The sequence below is a fragment of the Rhea americana genome, unplaced genomic scaffold, assembly GCF_003343005.1.
Source record: "Rhea americana isolate MKP2758 unplaced genomic scaffold, rheAme1 scaffold_207, whole genome shotgun sequence".
Taxonomy (NCBI): Eukaryota; Metazoa; Chordata; class Aves; order Rheiformes; family Rheidae; genus Rhea; species Rhea americana.
Genome location: NW_028186228.1, coordinates 1,374,954 through 1,395,696, shown reverse-complemented (window position 1 = coordinate 1,395,696; position 20,743 = coordinate 1,374,954). Strand labels below are relative to the sequence as shown.

Sequence of the window (20,743 nt, the reverse complement as noted above, 5' to 3'; positions counted from 1 at the left end):
TGAACTCAGAAGCTTGCCTGGTTCTTCCAAGTTTACCATTTTTTCTATTAAAATGTACTCTCTCTCCCTACAAACCTTATCCTGAGCACAACTGGTGCATCACTAATTTGCTGAGTGGCAAGCCTGGGGAAAGAGAGAGCTGCTATTTAAAAAATATGTTTTTTAGAAATGTCCATGCTGTATCTATAGTACTTTCTGCCATTACATTTTATGTTCAAATCTTCCTTGGTACACTTGCTCTGTTAACTCTGTCATTAATTTAACTTCATATCAGAGAACAACATCAAAGATAGGGTTTGATCTGTTACCATTTTTTGCTAATCCAGAGACTGATATCAAACAGTCACAATTCATGAAACTTTAAAAACAGGATTGGCAATGATACATTCAACAAGTTGCTTTGAAAGGAGAAGAAAAATGAAAGTTGATACTTCTTGCTCATTTTAGTGGAGTGCTTTTATTTAGCAGTGCAGCATGTAGAAGCAGATGGAGAAGAAAGATAGCAACAAAAAGAACTGTAGAGGTTTTCAGTTCTCTGCCAGGTTAAAAAAAATGGCAAAACAAGAATTGCTTGAGATCGAGCTGTACTAGTAAAGATTGGCTTTCTTTTTTTTCCCCCCTTTTTTTTTTAAAAAAAAGTAGAGCCTTGAAAGATATAGTTCTATCAAACCAGAAATATGTTGTTTGCCAATTTTTAACATTAAGATAGAGTTATGTACGTAAACATGATCTAAAAAAATGTAAGAGAGGGCAAAATATTGCACATCTTGCTTTGAGATACACTTCTGCACACACAAAGTAATTTTTCTGATGCCAGTGGAGATACTTGCTTTTACATTGTCCTAACTGAGAGTGTTATATACTTTAGGTTTTAACTGTTTATTGCCAAGGTTTAGATGAACCTTTACTGGAGAAGAGTCTGTATGACAAGGTATGCTACGCTGACAGCACAACTACCAGATGCTATACTGCAGCAGCCTGGCTGCYGTATTGGCTGAATTATCTGTCATCTTCCAGCACTGCCACATGTCCCTTATTTGACAGACATCCTTTTGGTGACYGAATGAAAAGAGAAACAGGGCAGCAATTAGCAACCAAAGGCAACGGCCACTAGCTGCATAGGAACACAAAGCATCCCCTGCTTTTCTTTTTCTGTAAATTAATTTCCCACATTTTAAAAAAGCATTGCTTTTGATGACTTTGATGCTCAGAAACCTTTTCTGAAAGACAAGGTGTTGAATGTCCCATTTTGACATTTTTGAAGGAAAGTTCTCTTCTTCAATCCAAAATTTTGCCTGTCTGTAGTCATCACTAGAATCAGTTGGAAATTGGCTGTAATTTGAGCAAGCAGCAGTTGTGCAAGCAGGCCACCCCCTTTTTGCCCATCCAGTAATGCCCTGATGCAGTAGATACTCACTCTGTGGAAATCTGGGTGGATTGTCATTGACATCGGACAGGGTGATGTTGACTGTGGTTGTTCCAGCTAATCCTCCCAGCTGTCCACCCATATCCTTGGCCTGGATAATCACTTCGTAATATTCTTTTGCTTCTCTGTCCATGTTCATTAGCGCAGTCCTGATTAAGCCTGTGACAGTGAGGGGGAAAAGGGGTTTTAGAAACAAAAGAAACGGCATTTAAAGAGCACACAAAACAAGGCAGAGCTGTCTTGTTACTGTACTGTACTCCTGGTGTGGCGAATGAGATCAGCTTCTGCATTCAGTCCCACCTTTGCTGGCATGAAGAAAATCACCCAGTCCAAAACTAGATTAATGGAAGATGTGAATTTTAAAGGAGTGCAGTTAAAGTGCATCAGCTGTGGGGCAGGCTGATCTGTTCAAAATCAAAACGGTGTCTTTCAAGGGAACTCAAAAAGTATTTTAGGAACAATGTATGCTAAACTGAGTTAAGGCTCTCCCACCCCAGGCTAAAAATGTCTGTGTAAAAGCTGGGTGAAATGCGACTATTCAATAAATAAATCTAGATGAGTTTTCCAGTGTCCCCACGCAAGTCCTGGAGGCAACCTGAATGAAATCTATGGTCTTTGCTGGAGTCCTTGTGGATGTATGGGGAGTCAGTGAGAGCAGAATTTGGGGTGAGCTGTGAAAGACAGGTAGTTTGCGCAGATCGTTCCTGCAAGCCAGGGAAGAGAGCAGGGAGAGGGGGTGGTGGTGGAAATAGCTAGTCCTGCTACCTTGCACCCTGCACTGCCGTCCCTTTCCTTCGGGGTAACACTACTGCAAAAGGACATAAGGTGGCAGCAGCACTTCTCTTACGAAGGCTGCAGCGAGCTGGCCAAGGTGATCCCTGGCTTTGCTGACTCACGAAAGCAGGCTCTTGCTTCTGGTTAGAAGCAGAAATTCGGAGAGCAGAAACTGCCCAGATTCCTTGGTGTCCTTCCTCCTCTCTCTCTGCATTCGTAGCCCCTGGGGTCCTGGCTGGGATGCTGAACTCTCCTTATTCAAGCTTTTTGCATGCCTGCCTCAGAACATGCATCTTGGATGCTTTCTTTTTCTTTGGCAGTTGGTCTATTGGCTAATGCTCTCATTTCCACCCAGCTGCCTCCTGCATCATACCCTTCCCCATGTTTGGCTGCTGGGATGGAGGGACATAGGCTTATCTTTATAGAGCTGTCAGACCTCAAATGCTCCGAGTGTGATTCTTTCCTTGGGCCCTGCGTACATCCTTGCCTGCTGCATGCTGGCATCCTGTGGCTTTGCAGCACAGGGCCTCTGCTTCTCTCCTGCTCTGTGTACCCATCGCGGCTGCTCAACAGGCTGCCAGGATGCATGAGGAATCCGAGCAAGGGAGAAGCAGCAGAGCAATGATACAGCCCAGGGGACATGCTCTGAAGGGACAATTTCTTTTGTGGAAGCCAGGCACTAGGAGCCCTCTCCAAGCACTGGCTGTGATACATTTAGGATGTCCCATTACATGAACTCCTGTCAGGGGGAAAACACATCGCGTTGCCAGGCACCTGTCCCAGTCACATGGCTCAACTGGCAGTACTGGCACACTGGGACTCTACTGACTTGTATGATTTGCTCTTAGTCTTTATTTTTAGCAGACACACAATGTATGGGTTTAATAAATGAGCAGTAAAAAGGCATTGCATTTGCAATTATCACTGTATGCAAAAGGAAAGAAATAGTGGCCAGTACTGAACAATTCACAGCGCACTATTTTATTCTTGCTACCTGCAGTCCTTAAGAGTCTCATCCTGCAAAGTGCTGAGTAACTCCCATGGAGCGCTATGGCTCCAAAACTCCCATGTATATAAATAAGATATGAAAGGACTTAGCATTCTGAGAAATATTTTCTCCTTAAGAATAATCTGTAGGGAATGTCCCCTCTCAGCTTGTCCTTAATACAGTATGAGCTATATCTAACAAAAGACGTCAGTGCCTAATAGTCAGGCTCTGGCATGCCTACATTTGAGGCTGCTGGTCCCTAAAGGAGGGCCAGTGCATGGTCCCAGAACAGCTGCCACACTGTGCAGGGAACCTCCTATGCTGGTACACACAGCAGGTCAGCAAAGAAATGCCGAGAACAGTGATGAGCCTTAAAACCTTCCCTAGGGCTGTGGCAAGGGAGCAGGTCTTATCTTCTGAAATTAGGTGCTGGTGCCATTTCTTTTACCAGACCAAATGAGACTCACTCTCTTTTAAAAATAAATAACAGCAAAGAGGCTGTGCTCTTTCTTTTCCAAAACATCCAGATGGTTTCTGAGGAAGATTCAGGGGCCATTCGCTATTCTTCCTGAGGGTATTTATAGCCACATTTTTTTTTACTGTCTAGGAGAAGAAGAGCATGGACAGGCTGTAAAAGTATTCTGGGGAAAGGGAATAGCCAGTTCTCCATCCTTCCTTTGAAAATGTTCTTTTATGTATACATTAATTTAGAATTTGTGAGGCAAGAGAGAACAAGATCAGTAACATAATTCTGTAGCTAAGAGGTTATGTTGGGAGGTAAAAATTTCCTAGCAGAAGAGTGTTTTGAAATGGGTTGTCCATTATTGGGTGCTTTAACCACCAGCCACTATTATAAAGGAGTTGGTAAGCTGTTATGCTCTGGCTCTTTTTTAAAGAAATGTGACAGACACAACTGCATTTTGTGTATTACCACATCCTACAGGTGGATTTGTGCTGAGAGAGCTGATTAGAGTCCTGGACTTGTGGTGGAGAAGCAGTTCCCAGCTCACAACTGCACTTAGCCTAAAAGGGTGCCCCATTGCCAATTGCAAAGGTTGATGCAGCTCTGGACATGTCCAGAGCAAGCAACTAGGAAAACTGTGGAGAAAGAAGACTTTTTCTGGGTTACACAGCAATCAAGTACAGGGTTASCACTTTGGATTTAGGGGCCTATATTCTGCCTTAGTTGTACTTTAGTGGTTAAATCTGTACTGGATCTGGTCATGAGTATTGGCTCCTTGCTGTCTTAGAAAACGTTAGCAAAACTATGACTATGCCCTTAATTAGTCTGTGGTTGATCAAAATGAACCRTTCTGTTCTGCTTATATTGTGTAGAGCTGAGGAAATAAGCATCTGCACCCAAGTTTCGATTGGATAATCACTCATTCCTTAAACTGGTAACTTTCAGAAGTGGATTACGCAGCATTTCATTCTGTTTTGTCCCCCTAGGGTTGAGCAGTAACTATCTGCTCATGAGTTTCTGACCTTAACACTGCAGACGCCCTTTAGAAACTGTCAAAACCTGTCAGATTCCTCTTTTGGATATATACAGAAAAAGAGAGAGAGGGAGAAAGCAAGAGAGGGTGTCCTCTAGAGAAGCTTAAGGTTATTAACAAGTATACCCTTAGGAACTGCATCCTTTTACTTGTACTTTCCAATCCTGGTTGGTTCATATATATACATACATTTTTCTCATTAAGCCTTTTGACCAACTAGAGTTCCTGAAGACATCATTGAAATGATAGATGCCAACAAGAATATTTACATATCAAAAAAACTGGCTTCCTAACTGCAGAATTTGGTCATTTAAATGAATATATTACTACTGAGGGCACCTGCTTTCTCTGGAGTGCATTACTATAGTACTGCTTTAGCTCTTACATAGCGCTGCTCTGTCTTGGCTCCTAGACATAGAAACATGTTTCTATGATCACAGTCATGACACACTATCTTTTTGTTCTGCCTGAAACTGTTTCTTTCAGTGTTCATATTGTCTGATCCCCTGATGAAGTAACATACCTGTCCGAGAATCCACAGAGAAATATGGTTGTCCTTGGAGAATGCTGTAGACTACTCTTGCGCTATTCCCATAAGTTGGGTCATCAGCATCTGTAGCTGTCACCTGGATAACAGAAGTGCCTGACAAAAAAAGGCATCAGGTAAGACCTCCTGGGATTAAGAGCTGGGAGAAAAAGCGCACAGTTCAAACCGGACTGAAATGCCTAACAAACACTTTCTCTCACTGGACTTCCCATTTCATGCTGATAGTGTTTATACTTATTGCTCATATTTGTATCTCATTAGCACTAAAGGAACTAATAGGCATAAATTCATCATGCCTCTGTAAGAAGATATAAAACAGCAAGTACTCCATGGACTATGGTTACAGAATTGCCTATCTAACAGTACGTTCGTGGTGGTTGTCATATGTTGCTGACTTCTTTTCCATACTTCTTGTTCTTAAATGTTACTTAAAAGCAGCTAAAATAACACCTACAAATATGTGGATGTACATCAAGAATTCCTGCAGCAGGCCTGTGGAAGCTAAATGATGACTAAAGGATGGAAATTGTACACAAATTGTGAGAAGAAAGGGAGATATCTATGAGATAATCTCAAACTAAACAGTGACGTTACACTTTACATTGCATGGCCTCGAGATTATATCCCACTGAAGTGCTTTTTGGAACCTACACAAATCCTTATACATTTCTTTGCCTTTTAGTTTCCAAGGGCYACTTCCTCTGAAGCTAATTATCGCTTTTAGATCATGCAGTTTATCAAGAGCAAGGAGAAGATAAGACATAATCATTTGAAATGTACGTGAGTTTTGACTCTTTACAATGTCAGATAATGCCTTTATGAATGCCACTAGCCTTTTGCATATGTTCCATGTTCAGAAACAAAATCTGCCGTTAATAAATATTCACTGTAAAATAAATCAGAGTTCAAGTTACCAATCGCCATTATGAAACATTTTTTTTCTCAATGGAACTTTCRTATCTAATGCTTGTCTCTAGTTTTACACAAACATTATGTTGAAGAATGAGAAGCTGAAGTATATCTATAAATTCAGGGCATATGATTTACCTGGCATTATCTCTGTAACGATATCACAGAGCCAAAAAGCAAGCAACATCTCCAAAAGAAATAAAAAACTCATAAAAATAGTATTTTATGTGGTTATTGGAAGTTTTAGGTGGAAATGGTTTCTCCTGACTTGCGGAAGAAGGCTGCTATTTGCCTTCTGCCTGCACTGCAAGAACAACACTGTGTTTGACACAATCCCACTTCTAAAAGTGCGGAATGAATGGAACCAGATCTTTGGAATCAGCTGCACTGTGCTCAGTGGAAACTTGAAGGGATTAGAAGGAGTGAATTTGCTAAAAATCATCACGTTTCCATGATTTCAAGGGCTCCTGGACAGTATTTCAGCTCTCAGCATGAACCAGAATAGGCTCTTAGGATTGTTTTAACCTTTTCTGGCTCATAATGGATGTCTGATTGTCATTACTGCTACCGTCTGATGGCAGAGGAGAAGGGGTGCTACATTACTGTAAGTTGTCTGAGRATGGCATGTTCAAATTACACCTTTTCTCATCTCTCTTTCTCCTTTGATATGCTCTCTTTTGGAGAAGGCCAGCCATCAGTGGTGTAAAGTCCACTACCGTTCTTCTGCAGCAGCCAGACACCCCCTAGGGAAGCTCTCCTACCTACCGAATTGCTCCTGGAGCCTAAGGGGAAAAAGTTGAGTCCAAGGAGCCAGGGAATTTATGTTTTGGTGAACATCTCTCACATGCCAAGAGAGGAAAAGACTTTACAAAAATCTGCCTTACCCACAGGTGACATTTCTGGAACAGAGGCTACATAAGGTCCATCCAGGAACTTGGGTTCATTGTCATTGATGTCTTGTATTTTGATGATGAACTCTGACTCTGGTTCCATCGGTCTGCCTGTTCGCCTGTCTAGAGCCTGTGCCCTCAGGGTATACTGGGACCTTTCTTCTCGGTCCAGCCTCTGAATGGCATGAATGTCCCCTGTGGTATCATCAATAGTAAACACAATGCCAGCTCCCTCTCCCGACAGGATGTATTTGATCGAACCATCTCCTCTATCCATGTCAGAATGGAGCTGTGAAACAGAACAGGATTCAATTAAACCAMGAACTGGGCAAACAGCTGGTGAGAGACGCTAAGCGCATTAGCGTTCTGAGCATTTTGGTCTCATTGTTGGGATTCACAAGCTGGTTTTAATGAACTTATTTTACTGAAACAGGCAAATATTCATTAAAGTCTGTATGAAAGAGGTGCAATTAAAAACTCTTTCCTGTCTTCCCACTTCTATACCCACAGCTGTACCAGACAAAAAAAGGCAGTGACGCCCAAACAAGAATAGGGTCTGTGACTTTTTTAGATCTCAGTAATGACAAGAATTATCTTTTGACTGGTTGCAACAGCCATTGAGAAGGACTCATTGCCAGGCTTAGGATAAGGTGAGGTCAGCAAAAGTGCAAAACGACTGTGCTTGCTCACATGGTTTAAGATGAATTAGATATTTAAGGAGTAGCACAGTGCTAGAGTACATGAAGTAAATTTGTTTAGGATCAAGGGAAGGAAGGATGGAAGAGCTACTCAGTAGCTTTTAGGATTAAGAATCTTTTTAAAATTTCTGCATGAAAATTTTAGGAAGAAAAAATAGGCTGGACCCTCACTTCATGCGGGAAGAAAATTGTTGTCAAATAGGAGGTGAGGCAAGCAGCAAGGAACATTTGATTGTGTCTCTGACAGGCTATACAGATGAGAAACATCTCAGGATTTCCTAGGGAATTAGCAAATGGATTTACTGCATGACTGCTAATTAGTTCTGAGAAACCACAGATAGCTGGAAATGTAACAGAACATAGAAGAAAAGTAAATGCAGTGCTAATTATCATCTAAAACAGAGAAACAAATCATCCTGGGGACTACCATTCTGTTAAACACCTGGTTCCTGTGAAATATTGGAATGACTATTAAAAGACAAACAAATCACTTAATTTCACTGAGACTACCAAGATGCTTAACAATGTGCTCATACTGTCATGCTTTTGAGGAAGAGAGCTTAATGGCCTCACCAGTATCCAGAAAAAGGCAGTGTGTGGTACTGATTCAGTCTTAAAGAACAGGAAGGTAATAGAACTGGAGTGCAATAACCAAAATGGGATTGTAAAGAACGGTTCACCTGTGAATTCTGGTTTTYGGTGTGATTATGATATTGGGGGATGAATAAATAATGAGTAAAAAGAAACAATGGACAAAATGACCCACATTCAGTTAAGAACATTTTAAAATGTATATATGAGCAATTATTTTAAGAGAGAGATTCAGATTTAAGTGTGCCTTTAATACTTTGAGGAGTTCATTGGGACATACGGGAAAATTGTGGAGGAGGGGGCCAAAACATAGCTAAATATTCATACTAGGGAGGAAAATCTTTGAACAGTAAACTGGATATATGAACACAGGATTGGWAGGACTTTAGGTTAAGAAACAGGTAATTTATCTAGAAAAGTGGAAGTCAGACCTGATGGATTTGATTATGGGATATTTTCTCAAGGAAGGAAAAAGAAATCTCATCTCTGGGTTATTTAAAAACACACAGAAAAGTTCATAAAAAATTATGATATAGGAAAAATGGTTTTAGGGAGGTGAAGAAATTGTCTAATCTGACCTAATCATTTCTAAYGCCAGTGGGCCAGATCTTCAGCTGTTGCAGGGCATGTGGTCCCATTGATTTGGTAGTTGCAAGTCAGTTCCCTCCAGTGGTGGGATGGGCTTGAAGTGGTTCATTCCTTGGAGTTTATTTTGCTTACTCAGCGTGCCAGAGCTCAGAGCACATGACCTACACAAAACTTGGGTCTATTCCTGATTTTAGGGTTGGACTGATTTCAGCTGAGATGGGCTCTATATTATTTTCTATGGCAGGAGTCCCGTGGCAGCATATGGAGAAGTGACATTGACCACCTTGTAGACAGGCTGCAGACTTACCTGACCCTTCAATTCTAAGCAACTGCTGTGACAAAGGAGTGTTAAAGGCATGTACCCAGCTGTTGTAGTAACACCGTGAAATGGCTGCAAGAGCTAAAGGTACAGATTGTGACAATTAACTTGTCAGGTAACTTGTATTTCATTTTGTCTCTTGGCTATTGGCTCTGTAGTGGCCACCGCATCTAGGGAACACTGATCCTTCAGAGCAATGCTGGCAGCTCTCAGGTGATATCAGCTAAATGGGGGAAGAACAGACCCAGATTGGTTTGGCAGTGGCAAACAGTTAAATGCAAATGATTGCCATGCGTATTAATTCACACAGAGGCGCCAGGACTCTAAACTGGCGTATCTTCAGGAAACAGCATCTTGTGATGAATTTACAAAAAGACACTGGTTGTCATCATTTGCCCTAAACACCCATAACTCAGAGATTATCATTGTAGGAGCTAGCAAACAGGATACTTCCAGAAGGAGGACACTATTATAGCTTTGCAAATTGATTCAGAACCACTAAGCTGCATCCTGGGCATTTGTTTTAGTGCATCAGTGCGTCAATGAGAGACTGCAGCTGCTCAGATAGATACAGATGTTAGACCTGACTGGGGAATTAGAGCTCCTGAAAGAGGAAAATGTACATCAACAAGTCTTCATTAAAAAGGAAAAAAGAAAGAAAAAGATAGGAAAAGGAAAAAGAAAAAGAAAAGAGAAAGGAAAAGGAAACAGAAGAGAGAGCATATTTTAAAACAGTATAAGGTGTTCTGGAAAATTCAAAAGACTTAGAAGAAGATACTGCATCAAACTCATGGGTTAAATTACACCTTCTGTCCACAGTCTTATTTGGAATGAATACAGTTGTGTAGGGAGCAAACAGGGAATGAACATAGCACACTAATAGGAATTTTGGAGTACAAAAGGATCTCTGTCTATCTGTGATTTGTTGAGAGCATTGGACCTCAACCAAGCCGAAGCAGTAAGGAATGCTAACAGCACTTTTGTAGCTTCTCCTGTAGCCTGCTCTTTCTAGACAAAGCAAAGAAGAGCATAAAAGATTTTATAATTCCAAACTATAATAAATCTGAAAGAATTTGGTATCTAAAGATACAGAAGCTCACACCRTTACAATGACAAGCCTAATATGAGGATGTTGTAGGTTGGCGTATATGTAGGATTCACTCTAAAGATTTCTGCTGCACTGGAAAGGCGATCCAGATTCAAGCTGGCTTTGTTATATGGGTTAGGCAATAAACTGTGCTGCCTTGTGGCTTATCAGAAGTAGGAGGAATTTACTTGTACTTACCTCTGTCTAGTAAAGGAGGAATGAATGGGAGGAATGAAGCAGATAACCCCAGATAAATTAACTACGCCAATCTAGGCTGCTTCTTTCAATGAGGATAGGATGAGAGATAAAGAAGGCTATATCTGCATCTGAATGGCACATTTCATGGAAAGGGGCACTTGGAAGAGAGTGGTACTGCCAGCAGGCAGCTCACTGAAGGAGTCATGTAGCTTCACTAACTGGGTTGGGACTCCATCCTTGGCTTGCTCTCCTGTCTCTCCAGGAAGATAGCACCTGCAGGGRATTTTGTGAGGCCATGTGAGTCTATTTGGATGATCTGCAGTGATAGTCGGTAGAAAGCAGCATTCAGCTGCTGTGGTTAAAATGCCGCTTTCCTTTGAAACAGGATTAGGGTGTCTCGGACGCTGCAAAGTGGGGAGGTGTTTCCAGTTCAAACACTGAAGCAGTTTAGGCTGCTGGATGAATGTGGAGAACACATGCTGCAGCAAACATGGAGCTCTGACTTCCCTCGTTCATCCTCTCAGCCAATAACGGCTAACTCTAGGAAGGTTGAAGCCTAGCATTTACAGGATCTGGGAATCCTCTGAAGCAAAAATGCTCTTAATTAGAATCCTGAGCACTGGATAAAAGCAAAAGCTGTATTAACTTCATCTTAGGAAGCTCCTTTTCCTTCCCCTGTACAGAAGGTATTTTGCCCCATGCTTTACAGTTATGTAAGAAAGTATATTTTATTTTTCATAGTAGCCTTGAAAATCCTACTGTGCAAGCCCGGATGCCTGGTTCAAGTCAAAGTTATTTTTGGATTTTGCAGCAGTATACAGCTGGCCTAAAACAGCTGTAAAGGAGAGTCCCTTTTCTTATGAGAACCCTTAGAGTACCATGCAACTATAACTGGATGAATATCGTGTTCTTTCTTCTGGAAAAGGCTTCACCAAAGCAGATGAATAAAAGTAAGGCCTGGCTAGTAGGACATTTCAGGGTGTTGGGGATGGTGTCAGCCAGAGAGGCTCAACCCAGGTGTGGAACCCAGGGCAAATCCAAGGGCTGGTGCTAGGATTGAGGCAGAAGGCTCAGAGGCTGCATTTCCATGTTGCTCTGCTCAGGAGGTTCCAGTGCTATTTCTGAGTAAGCCTGCGGTGATTTGGGTTGAAAAATTTCTGGCCTGCCAGAACAATTAACTCAGCCCACAAGTTATTCCCAGCTGACCCCTTTCCTAAAAATCCCTAAGACAGAGACAGCACAAACACAGCTTGGATGAAGAAATTGTGTCAGGCTGCTATTTTTTTCTCAGAGCCATAGGACAAGGTGGGAAGCCCTCCTCTCACATGGCAGCTGCCAGTGCTTTTATCACCCTACTTGGATGGCTGCTGTGCCCTCAGTTTGGGAATGGGAGAAAATGAACTCTTTGACCCTCAAAGACTCATTTTGGCAGAAGATTTCTGCAGTGTTTGGTGTACATGGAGCAGTGCAGAGTTAGCAGGTCCTCGGAGCAATCTAGCCATGTCAGCTCAGCAGCGTGTGGGGCTAATTGGCACTGTTAACAGTGAGAGCTCATTAGCCCTTGCAGACCCCTGCCTGTGCTGACACAGCTAGAACGCATGCGCTCCTGGAGAGATAGCTCTCTAAGCATGAAATGAGGGATTTTTGCAGCTTGGGCTATGGTGCGGTGAATACAGATCACGAACACATCTCTGCTTTTCCCCACTTTCAGCTGAGCTGATCGAGCTAAAGGGCTCCTTGACCACTCCAAGTTTTTGTGCTTCCAATGACACAATCAAATCCAAACTAAAGATGAGCTGGTTTCTTGCAGTACTTGTGTTAGCTAAAATTCAGCTCATAGTACAAGCTTGGAATCATTTCAGGTGAAATTRTGTACGTGTAATAGTATGCCCTGGTGCCAAAGCTGGGAATTGCATGAAAATAAATGCTAATTTTTTTAATTAATAGAGATTTAAAGAGCTGAAGTGTTAGGTGTAGAGATGAATCAAGACTAATGAGATCTTATTTGATGGCAATCACTAGTAATGCCACCGCTGTGGAAGGAAGGAGGGAGTGCACATCTTGCTGTCAATAACACAGGGATAAATCAGAAAGGAGTCCTTTGAAGCCAATAGATTCATTTTGATTTATACTTGTATGACTGAGGGCTAAGTTTAGCTCTGTGGAGCAGTAGAATGATAAATAAAAGTCCAAAAGGGGCTTCTGTATTTTTTTTTTCTGTAGCTGGGTAGATTGGAAGGAAAGAGTGAGTCAGTTTAGGCACAGTTTTCAAAATGTGCCTAAAAAGAGCATTTCTAAGGCAGTCTAATCTAAAAAAACAAAACTTGAAGGTTTTCTTCTAATATTCATTCTTAATTTGTTCTTAATCTGTCATATCTACCCGTAAGTAGTCTGTGCTCATCATTGTGCTATCTAGTCATCTAGATGTATAAAACTTTATTTGTATCACTCAAACATTTAAACACCCTAGCTCCCTCCCCCTGCCTCTTCCCTGTTCATCCCCTTGGYGGTGGTTACATGGTTTAGTTGTAATTGGTGTAGACCGGAAGCAAACTAGCACTGCCCACAAGGCTTTGAATAGCAGTGTCAATAAGTTAAACTTTCTAGAGCCTTAAAAAACAGTGAGAAAATAGCAGATGAAGGATGGGTATTGAGGGACAAAAGGTAGACTGCAATGGCAGACATCATTGATCTGATTTCCCACCAGCTCATTTCTCAAGGAGTTACAGAAAATACTACTAGGCAGATGCGCTAAGCTTGGTAATCCATTTTACACTTATTTGTACTGGTGTGCAGGTTCTTGGAGTGTAAGAATCTGAGAATAGGACTCTGCATGTTAAATTCAATGAGCCTTCTAGATTCGGAGCAACTTATCTGCAGTCCACAGAATTAAACTGGGGTCAAATTGCAGTAAGTGAGAAGAAATTCTGACCCTTGAGATTTACAGAAAACAAAAATTGAAATGTCAGTTTTCAAAAGATCCTGGTTATTTCATTTGATTGTGAACTTCAACTTTCAGCTGACTTGATCACAGACAGACGTATGATCACAAACTCTGCCTTTCTTTCCTAATCCTCAAATATCAATATAACCTTGCTTTGCCTTGACACTGTAGGRGTCCCTGGAAAGATCACTGCAAATTTTCTAATGTTACCCCAATTACAGCTGATTATTGTAACAGCAGATCTCTTTGAAACAGGAAAATATATTGACAGCCCCTTGAAACAGAAATTCTTCCCAACTCAAGGTGACACTGGTCAAAAGCTCTTGGGAGCTGAAGTGAAATTAATGTGGATAGATTCACTGCYAGAGAGAAGGTAGAGAAAAGGCACTTAGAGAAGCTTCCCATGTTTTGCCATGGTCTGTAGGTACACTGCAGGACATCCCCCTCCTCTCCCCTCCTGCTGCAATTCTTACCTTGCCGACGTACAGTGGGTCGGTCCCGGTGTATTCCTCCAGGACAAAAAACTGGTTCCATACCCAGCTCCTCTTCATACGCTGGTGCTGCTTGTCTGACAGGTGATCTTCTTGCCTTTCAGAGAGGGGCCCGACACTGCCCGACAGTACACTTGTAGTAAGGTCCATCAGTCCCCAAAAATACAAGGACACACCAAGTCCAAGCAAGTTCTTTGCATTGCTCATTCTACCTGCAGTCCACATCCGTATACTAGGGCTGACTTAAAAGTCAAAACACAGTATTTTAGGTCCTTTGAGAAGAAAGAAGGTCCAGTGAGCAGTCCTTTGAAATGTCAAGTAGAGGTCCTGGCTTTGAGAATGAGAGTCTCCTGTAAAGTTAAAGGAAATTCATAATAGAAGTTCTGGTTTTTGTTTTTCTCAAGGTAAAAGGGTTTTCCCAATGGGTAAAGATGCTATAAACTATTTAATCATCTGTAAAAAAAGACAATAACAGGAGGCATATGACCTGGAACTAAGAATAGTATTACTGTACAAGCTGCAGAATTGAAGCCTTAGATACAAGCACTATCAGAGTTTAGTCAATAAACAAGAGTTCTCTACTTTACTAACTTAGCTGTAGAGTTGCTTTATGGTATTGATTGGCATGAGTTAAGTGCATACAGTTTAGAAATATTTATGACTAGAAGTCCTTAGAGAACATTTACATAACAGTTCACCTTGGAGAGCTGTAATAACTGTTGAACACTTTTTGGCAAGTGGTTTTCTCTTTCTGTTTGGAACCATGTTATTACACATACTTGCACGCACAGAGGTTTAGATAAATACAGATATTACTATTGCTATATTACAAATCTTAAATTTCACTTCTAACAGCTGCAAGTTATTTCTTTTTTTTAATTATTCTTTCAATCTCCCCCTGTTGCTTGAATTCAGGTTTCACACTCTGCTGCCTCCTCTCTGAGGAGCTGATTGCTGCTACAGATGTAACATTTCTAGAATTTGAATGGTCAGTTAATCATTATATAATCCACAAAAGGTTTCAGAATGCTGATGGTAACATGCTATTGTGGGATATGTCCAAGCAAGTCAAGCTACCATATTTTTCCTCCACAAGCCTGAAAGACCTGTTTAGGCAGAGGAATACTGACCTCTATCAGAGGACACTTTCCCATCAGTCCAGGATCTTTTGTTGTCATGAAGTTGGATTAGCTGGTGACCTCACTCCAAGCTTTGGGTTGTAGCAACCTTTTATTTCACTGTCTTTCTAGGTTTAATGATGTGGTATTGCACTCAAGTTTCTGTGTCAAAACACTCCATACTCTGTGGGCCTAATATTTTCACTGTTCTTTTTGAGAACTAGCAAAGGCACACTGGGCTTTGAGGTTTAAGAAAATAGTACCAACTTCATTTTATTGCTGTCCTATGGGTCTTCAGGCTCACTTAATTATTTTATTTTGTGGAAATAAAAAGAAGTAGGAGATATCTCTCAAATATTCTTAATTGAAATCCTTCAAAGATTTCAAAATCATAAAAAATATTTTGCACAGTTGCATGGTAATGTCTTGAAGTGAGGACTGTGAAGAAGACAGTGTTTGAAAATCCCCCAGCATCTAGGCTGGTATAACTGGAGGCCTGTGTACACTTAAAAAGCTACCAAAACTACAGTACAGAATTCAAATCAAAAGTTGGCTGAAATCTCAAAAAGGCAGCTTAAGTCTAGAATAAATGTCCAAAAGGAGAGTAAACTCAAAATAACTATCTTTGACTCAGTTCTACACAAAATAATCTTTCCAAATATAAAGCCCAAGAGGAATATGATTCCACAGTGCTATCAGTCTATATAGTGGTGAAGTGTAGCAAAGAAATAACATACCTGAAAAGTTTACAGCCTAAGGCTCAATTGGTACAGCAAAGAAAGGACAAACTGTAAGCACTGAACACTAAATTTCTTTTAACTACAGCAATTTGCAGAATTGCTAGTTGTTTAGACATTGGCAACTTAACGTGTTTGGCCCCATTGTCTGAAAAGCCAAAGAATAGGGATTCATTTCATCAGTACAAGCCCGCAAGGACCACAAGAATCTCTGTGTATCTGTCACTCAGTGAAGAAGCTCGTAGCTCTGTATGAGAGGCACACAGCTTGCAGGGTTAGCTCGCTCAGCGTGGCTCAACTTGCAGGATGCCCAAAGAGCTCAAGAGCAGTGTGCAGAGCGCTTGCCTGACTCTGCCCTGGAGAGTCTTTAGTTCCCCACATCCTATATACATTGATGCTTGGGAAAGTCTACTTCACATCACAGGAACATCTGCTTACCCCCTGGCACGTTGCCAGCAGCAAGTTTTTTTCAGCAAAGTTGGGGGGACATTATTCACAACCAACATTTTGCTGGCAAGTATAGGTGGAGAAGGGCACCCTACCACCCACCTCCATGGTTTGTTGTAACCTATCACCATCTCTGCCATGCAATATAGAGAGAAGAGGAGGCAGTCAGCACCAGAGTCTCATCTGAAGTTTTTACTTTAAGAAATTCCATTGATTATATAATATTTTTGTCCATATGAAAAAGAAGTGCCACAATATGATGAACCAATTTCCACGGAAATGAACATCACATTTGTAGATTAACTCACAAACCATGGATTCAAAACTAAYGGTGCTGGTTGCCTCCTGCAGTTAAGTTCAGCCAATAACGGTGAATGGCTCTCAGCCAAAGTAGTACCAAGGTACGGATAAATAGACTTGTAGAATTAACATTGTGCCTGTAATAAGGAAACAGCAAAAGGAATCTGATCATCATGCTCCTTCTCCTGTGCATGTGTCATTATATCAGCAGAAAGCAATGAAAGTAGAAGAAGTGAAATGAAGGTCAAGAGTAGAGGCATATATGCTTCAGGCRTTCTCTGATAATAGCCTTTGTCATTTGAATGTCGCTCTGCGTTGTACTGCAGTTCCCTGAGAAAACTTTCTTGAAAACAGAGTGTGCAACAAGAGGAACATTCTGAAGAGCATTTCCTTTCCTCAGTGAAATCTCTTTTTAGAGTAGCGATTCTGCAACTATCACGAAACTTGCTGTTAAGTAATGTAGTTTTATTCCTTTTCTGAGTAACAGTAATGTTTCACCATTTAATATCAGCCAACAGTGACAGGGTCATATATTTTTGTAGGCACAGAAGAAAGTACCAGTGCTGAGGAGGTACGGATTTTTTTATGTAAATACTTAAGAGTTTCTAGTATTTCATGCCTTTCCAAAATTGGAAAGCGGATTGAAAATTGTGAAATTTTGCTTTTTACTTATTGGCAACTTATTACTATTAATATCAATGTTAAATCAAGAATGGTTCCACCATCTCTGAGGCTGAAGCAGAATCGGAATTATTTTATTTATTTTTTTTTCCTATCTCTGTTCCTCAAGCTGGTATTACAAGAACTGAAAGGGCCCAGCTAACTTCTGGCCTGTGGTGCTGTTCATCTGTCTGGGCTTCTTTCCCTCTGGTTCACCAGCCTCAGGTATTATTGGCCTCTGGAGCTGCAAGGGGGGCTATTTGTCAAGCAAGGTATTGCTCACCAGTGTAAAAGGCAATCATGTACACGTGATTTGAATTGTGTGGTAGCACAAGTGACAGCTCAGGTGCAGTTAAGGTCATGACTGAATAAGTCTTTCAGAGGACTTGTGCAGATGGTTACTTCGCCAGCTCAGTGTGATGGATGAGTATGAGGTCACTTGGACTGGGGACATAACATTTGGCTACGATGATAGCCGTATGCTTTGAGTATGCTAGCTTGGTAAGGTCTCTAGCCTTAAGCAGACCTTAGTGCTTTTTTGCTGTAGATGGATGATGCAGACTCTAAGGCAGAGTCTGTCCTCCTGCCTCAGTCTGGGTAGCTCCTTGCAGGGAGATCAGGGAAGTCATACGGGAAGGCACTCGTCAGCGTGACTGAGAGAGGCAGAACTGAACCTTTAACGTTCTCTTAATGCAAGTTGTTTCTTCAGTCTCTCCAAAGCAAGTTCTTAAGAGCCTTGGACATCTACAGATATGGAATTGATGACCCTCAGCTTGTCATATGAAATATTTTATAGAAAATTGTGTTTAATGGCTCAGCATGGAGATGTCCAAAGGATTTGAAAGCAGTAAAGGCGAGAGAAATCTAGTTTTCCTTGCTCACACAAATAAACAGTTAACCGCAGGAAGACTGTCTGCGTGACCACAATGACTGGGATTTTTGCAGAGGTATTTTATTTCTCAGGAACAATTAAAACATAAGTTTCAAAACCCCATTTATTATCTGCAGTTGACTGTCCCATTGCAATAGGTTTAGCTCTATATCTGCACAGTTTAGATCTCCGACCTAAAGTGAACTTTTTCTTTTGCCTCAGCTTTTGTGATGAATATTTAATTACTAATGTAGTTGTTTAAGTTACTTTCCTTTTCTACTCTTGCCTTGCAGACTTTGCTGAAAAAACTCTTTTTCTTCCTGTCACTCAACAGTTACAAATATAACTTTTGACTTCATGAAGACCTGTGAAAATCTCATTGAACTCCTTGCAACTAGTGGTCTATACACATCACAAAGGAACATTCTAATTGTTCTACACAAAAGAGTCACAACAATGCACTTTCCAGCATTTTGAATACAATTTCGTCTTTTATTTCATATTTTTAAATTAAAATAGGCATATAAATGTAAGCTAGTGTTAATGCTCCATTTTTAAAGACCCACCCCTCCAGTGCTGCATTTGTACTATAATTAAACTTTTCTTAATTGAATAGCTAACTCTGGGTAAAAAAATGAAAAGGAAAAAGAAATATCTGCCAGAACTAACTTCTATTATTTCTTATACATGACCCATTTACTATGTTAATTCTGAAGAGAACATTGCTTCCAAAGAAAATATAAAAATATTAATATTTTAGATGACCATATTGCACTAAATGCATATTAACATGAACACCAAGGATATTATAGTCAAAAMCCTCAAACTTGAAAAGATTTATACCCATCATTTTATTTTTCATGTTGCACTGCAGATGATTAGGTTGTCCCTCTGAAAGTCACTGCACTACTTGCATTTATAAAATTAATTAATTTATGCTTAAAACCTTTAGGCCTAGTCGTTCCAATAGATCTTGCTATAGTGATCCCAGCACTCAGTGTTACCGACTGTATTGGCTTCCATGCAAGCACATCAGCTGACCTGAGGTTATTCATTGCAGGAAACACATCACACTGAAAAAATAGAGCAATCAGTTTTAAACTCTCTTCTTTACTGTTTCCATATGTAAATATACAAATACATGTGATATTTTTAATGTATGTATATAAATGTTTCTTAGCAGCATACATATTGCACTAAGACTCTGCTAATGGAAAAGGTTTCTGTGTTTAATGACATCTTTTACGGAGTTTTCCCCCATTATTTTGCTGAAAGAAACCAAACAACTCAGTAATGAACACAGTGGGAAGAAATTAAAGTTGAGTGAGAAGAATTTCCAAGTGAGCTATTTACTTTGTTCCTTTAATTTCTTGTGATATTTTGAACCGAAGGTGGGGGTATAACTAATGCCTGTTCCCCTTCTCCCCCCATTTAATGAATTATTCTTTTATATTTTCATAAATTACTTCTTAGGCTTCAYGCACCCTTAGCTGTTCACAGCTCTGTTGTAAAATGCCTTTGCAACAAACCCACAGGAGCACCAGCCAGTAATAAACCCTAGGTTGTATTCTGTGCTAGACAGACCATCTGCAAAAGGCGCCTAACACCAGCCTCCAAGCCCATCCTTCTCCATGAAACCAGGCTATAAAATCTCTTGGGCAATTTATGTAAGCTGAGTCTTAGTTTAGAGATCATAATGTTTGCAGGACCTGTTAGGTGCCTAAAGTAGGCCATCTGATTATGCTTCTAAATGACTCTCCACTACTTCCAGAATTGTGTATGTTCTCTCTCTGGCTCAGGCTCGTCCAGTTGTTGCAGGTTATTATTATCTATTATTATAGTTATGGGGCAAGTTTAAATTAAAGATAATAATCTGAGAGGCATTTGTTACTGTTCTTGAAAACAGACTGTGCCTGAACATGTATTTTTATTTTTACTTTTTTTTTATTGAGATCTTCATAAATACAATGAAACTTGGCATCATACCATATGGTGCATAAACATTAACTCACAATACAATCCATTGTCATAAAATTACATCCACAGACCAGTCAACAATCTCTCCTGGGACACATCACTGAACTCATTTTGCTCGAGATCTGAAGTCCTTCAAAGCTATGGAGTGCCTGCAGAGTGAAAAGTCCCACMGAATGACAGAGGGAGTCCCATCGTATAAATCCCAACACAGTATTTATAGGCCCATAAACAGATCAAAAAGAATGAGACATATRTACAATCACAAAGTAAACATTTCTGGATATAATGATGCTGATAACTTACATCAGTAGAGGATCTGATCTCCAACTTTTACTMAGTACGAGGTACAATAGTAAAAAAGCAGGAGAGAAGGAATACAGAGGGTTTCAAAAGCTCAATGCTGGTCTAACCAGCTCTACTGAAGTCAGCTTCAGTAGGAACCAAATTAGACATTGAAAATACACTGGAAAATCCAAATAAATGCAAAATTAARCAATTCCTATGCAATCAAGGATGTGCAGAACTATGTAACACATATGAATATCTTACTAATTAAAGTTTCATTATGTGGGAAAAAATCCTTTTAGTTCCCAGTCTGGACCACTTTTGCTACCCTGTCAAGAGAAACTTGCACAAATGACTCTAAATTGCTTATGTAAACTCTGCCAACATCTCCAGCAGGCATCT

At 40.5% G+C, this 20,743-nt stretch overlaps 1 protein-coding gene across 2 annotated transcripts in view; it reads right to left on the bottom strand.

Moving 5' to 3' along the window:
• The window catches only part of CDH20 (cadherin 20), a 117,835-nt gene that overhangs the window by 24,701 nt on the left and 72,391 nt on the right, over positions 1–20,743 (bottom strand). For both annotated transcript variants that reach the window (XM_085304354.1, XM_085304353.1), the window contains 4 exons: positions 13,929–14,296; positions 7,025–7,319; positions 5,208–5,327; positions 1,418–1,585 (listed from right to left, as the gene is read on the bottom strand). In XM_085304354.1, the coding sequence (XP_085160480.1) occupies positions 1,418–1,585; positions 5,208–5,327; positions 7,025–7,319; positions 13,929–14,171 (826 nt within the window). In that variant the 5' untranslated portion in view covers positions 14,172–14,296. The remainder of the gene's footprint in view (positions 1–1,417; positions 1,586–5,207; positions 5,328–7,024; positions 7,320–13,928; positions 14,297–20,743) is intronic.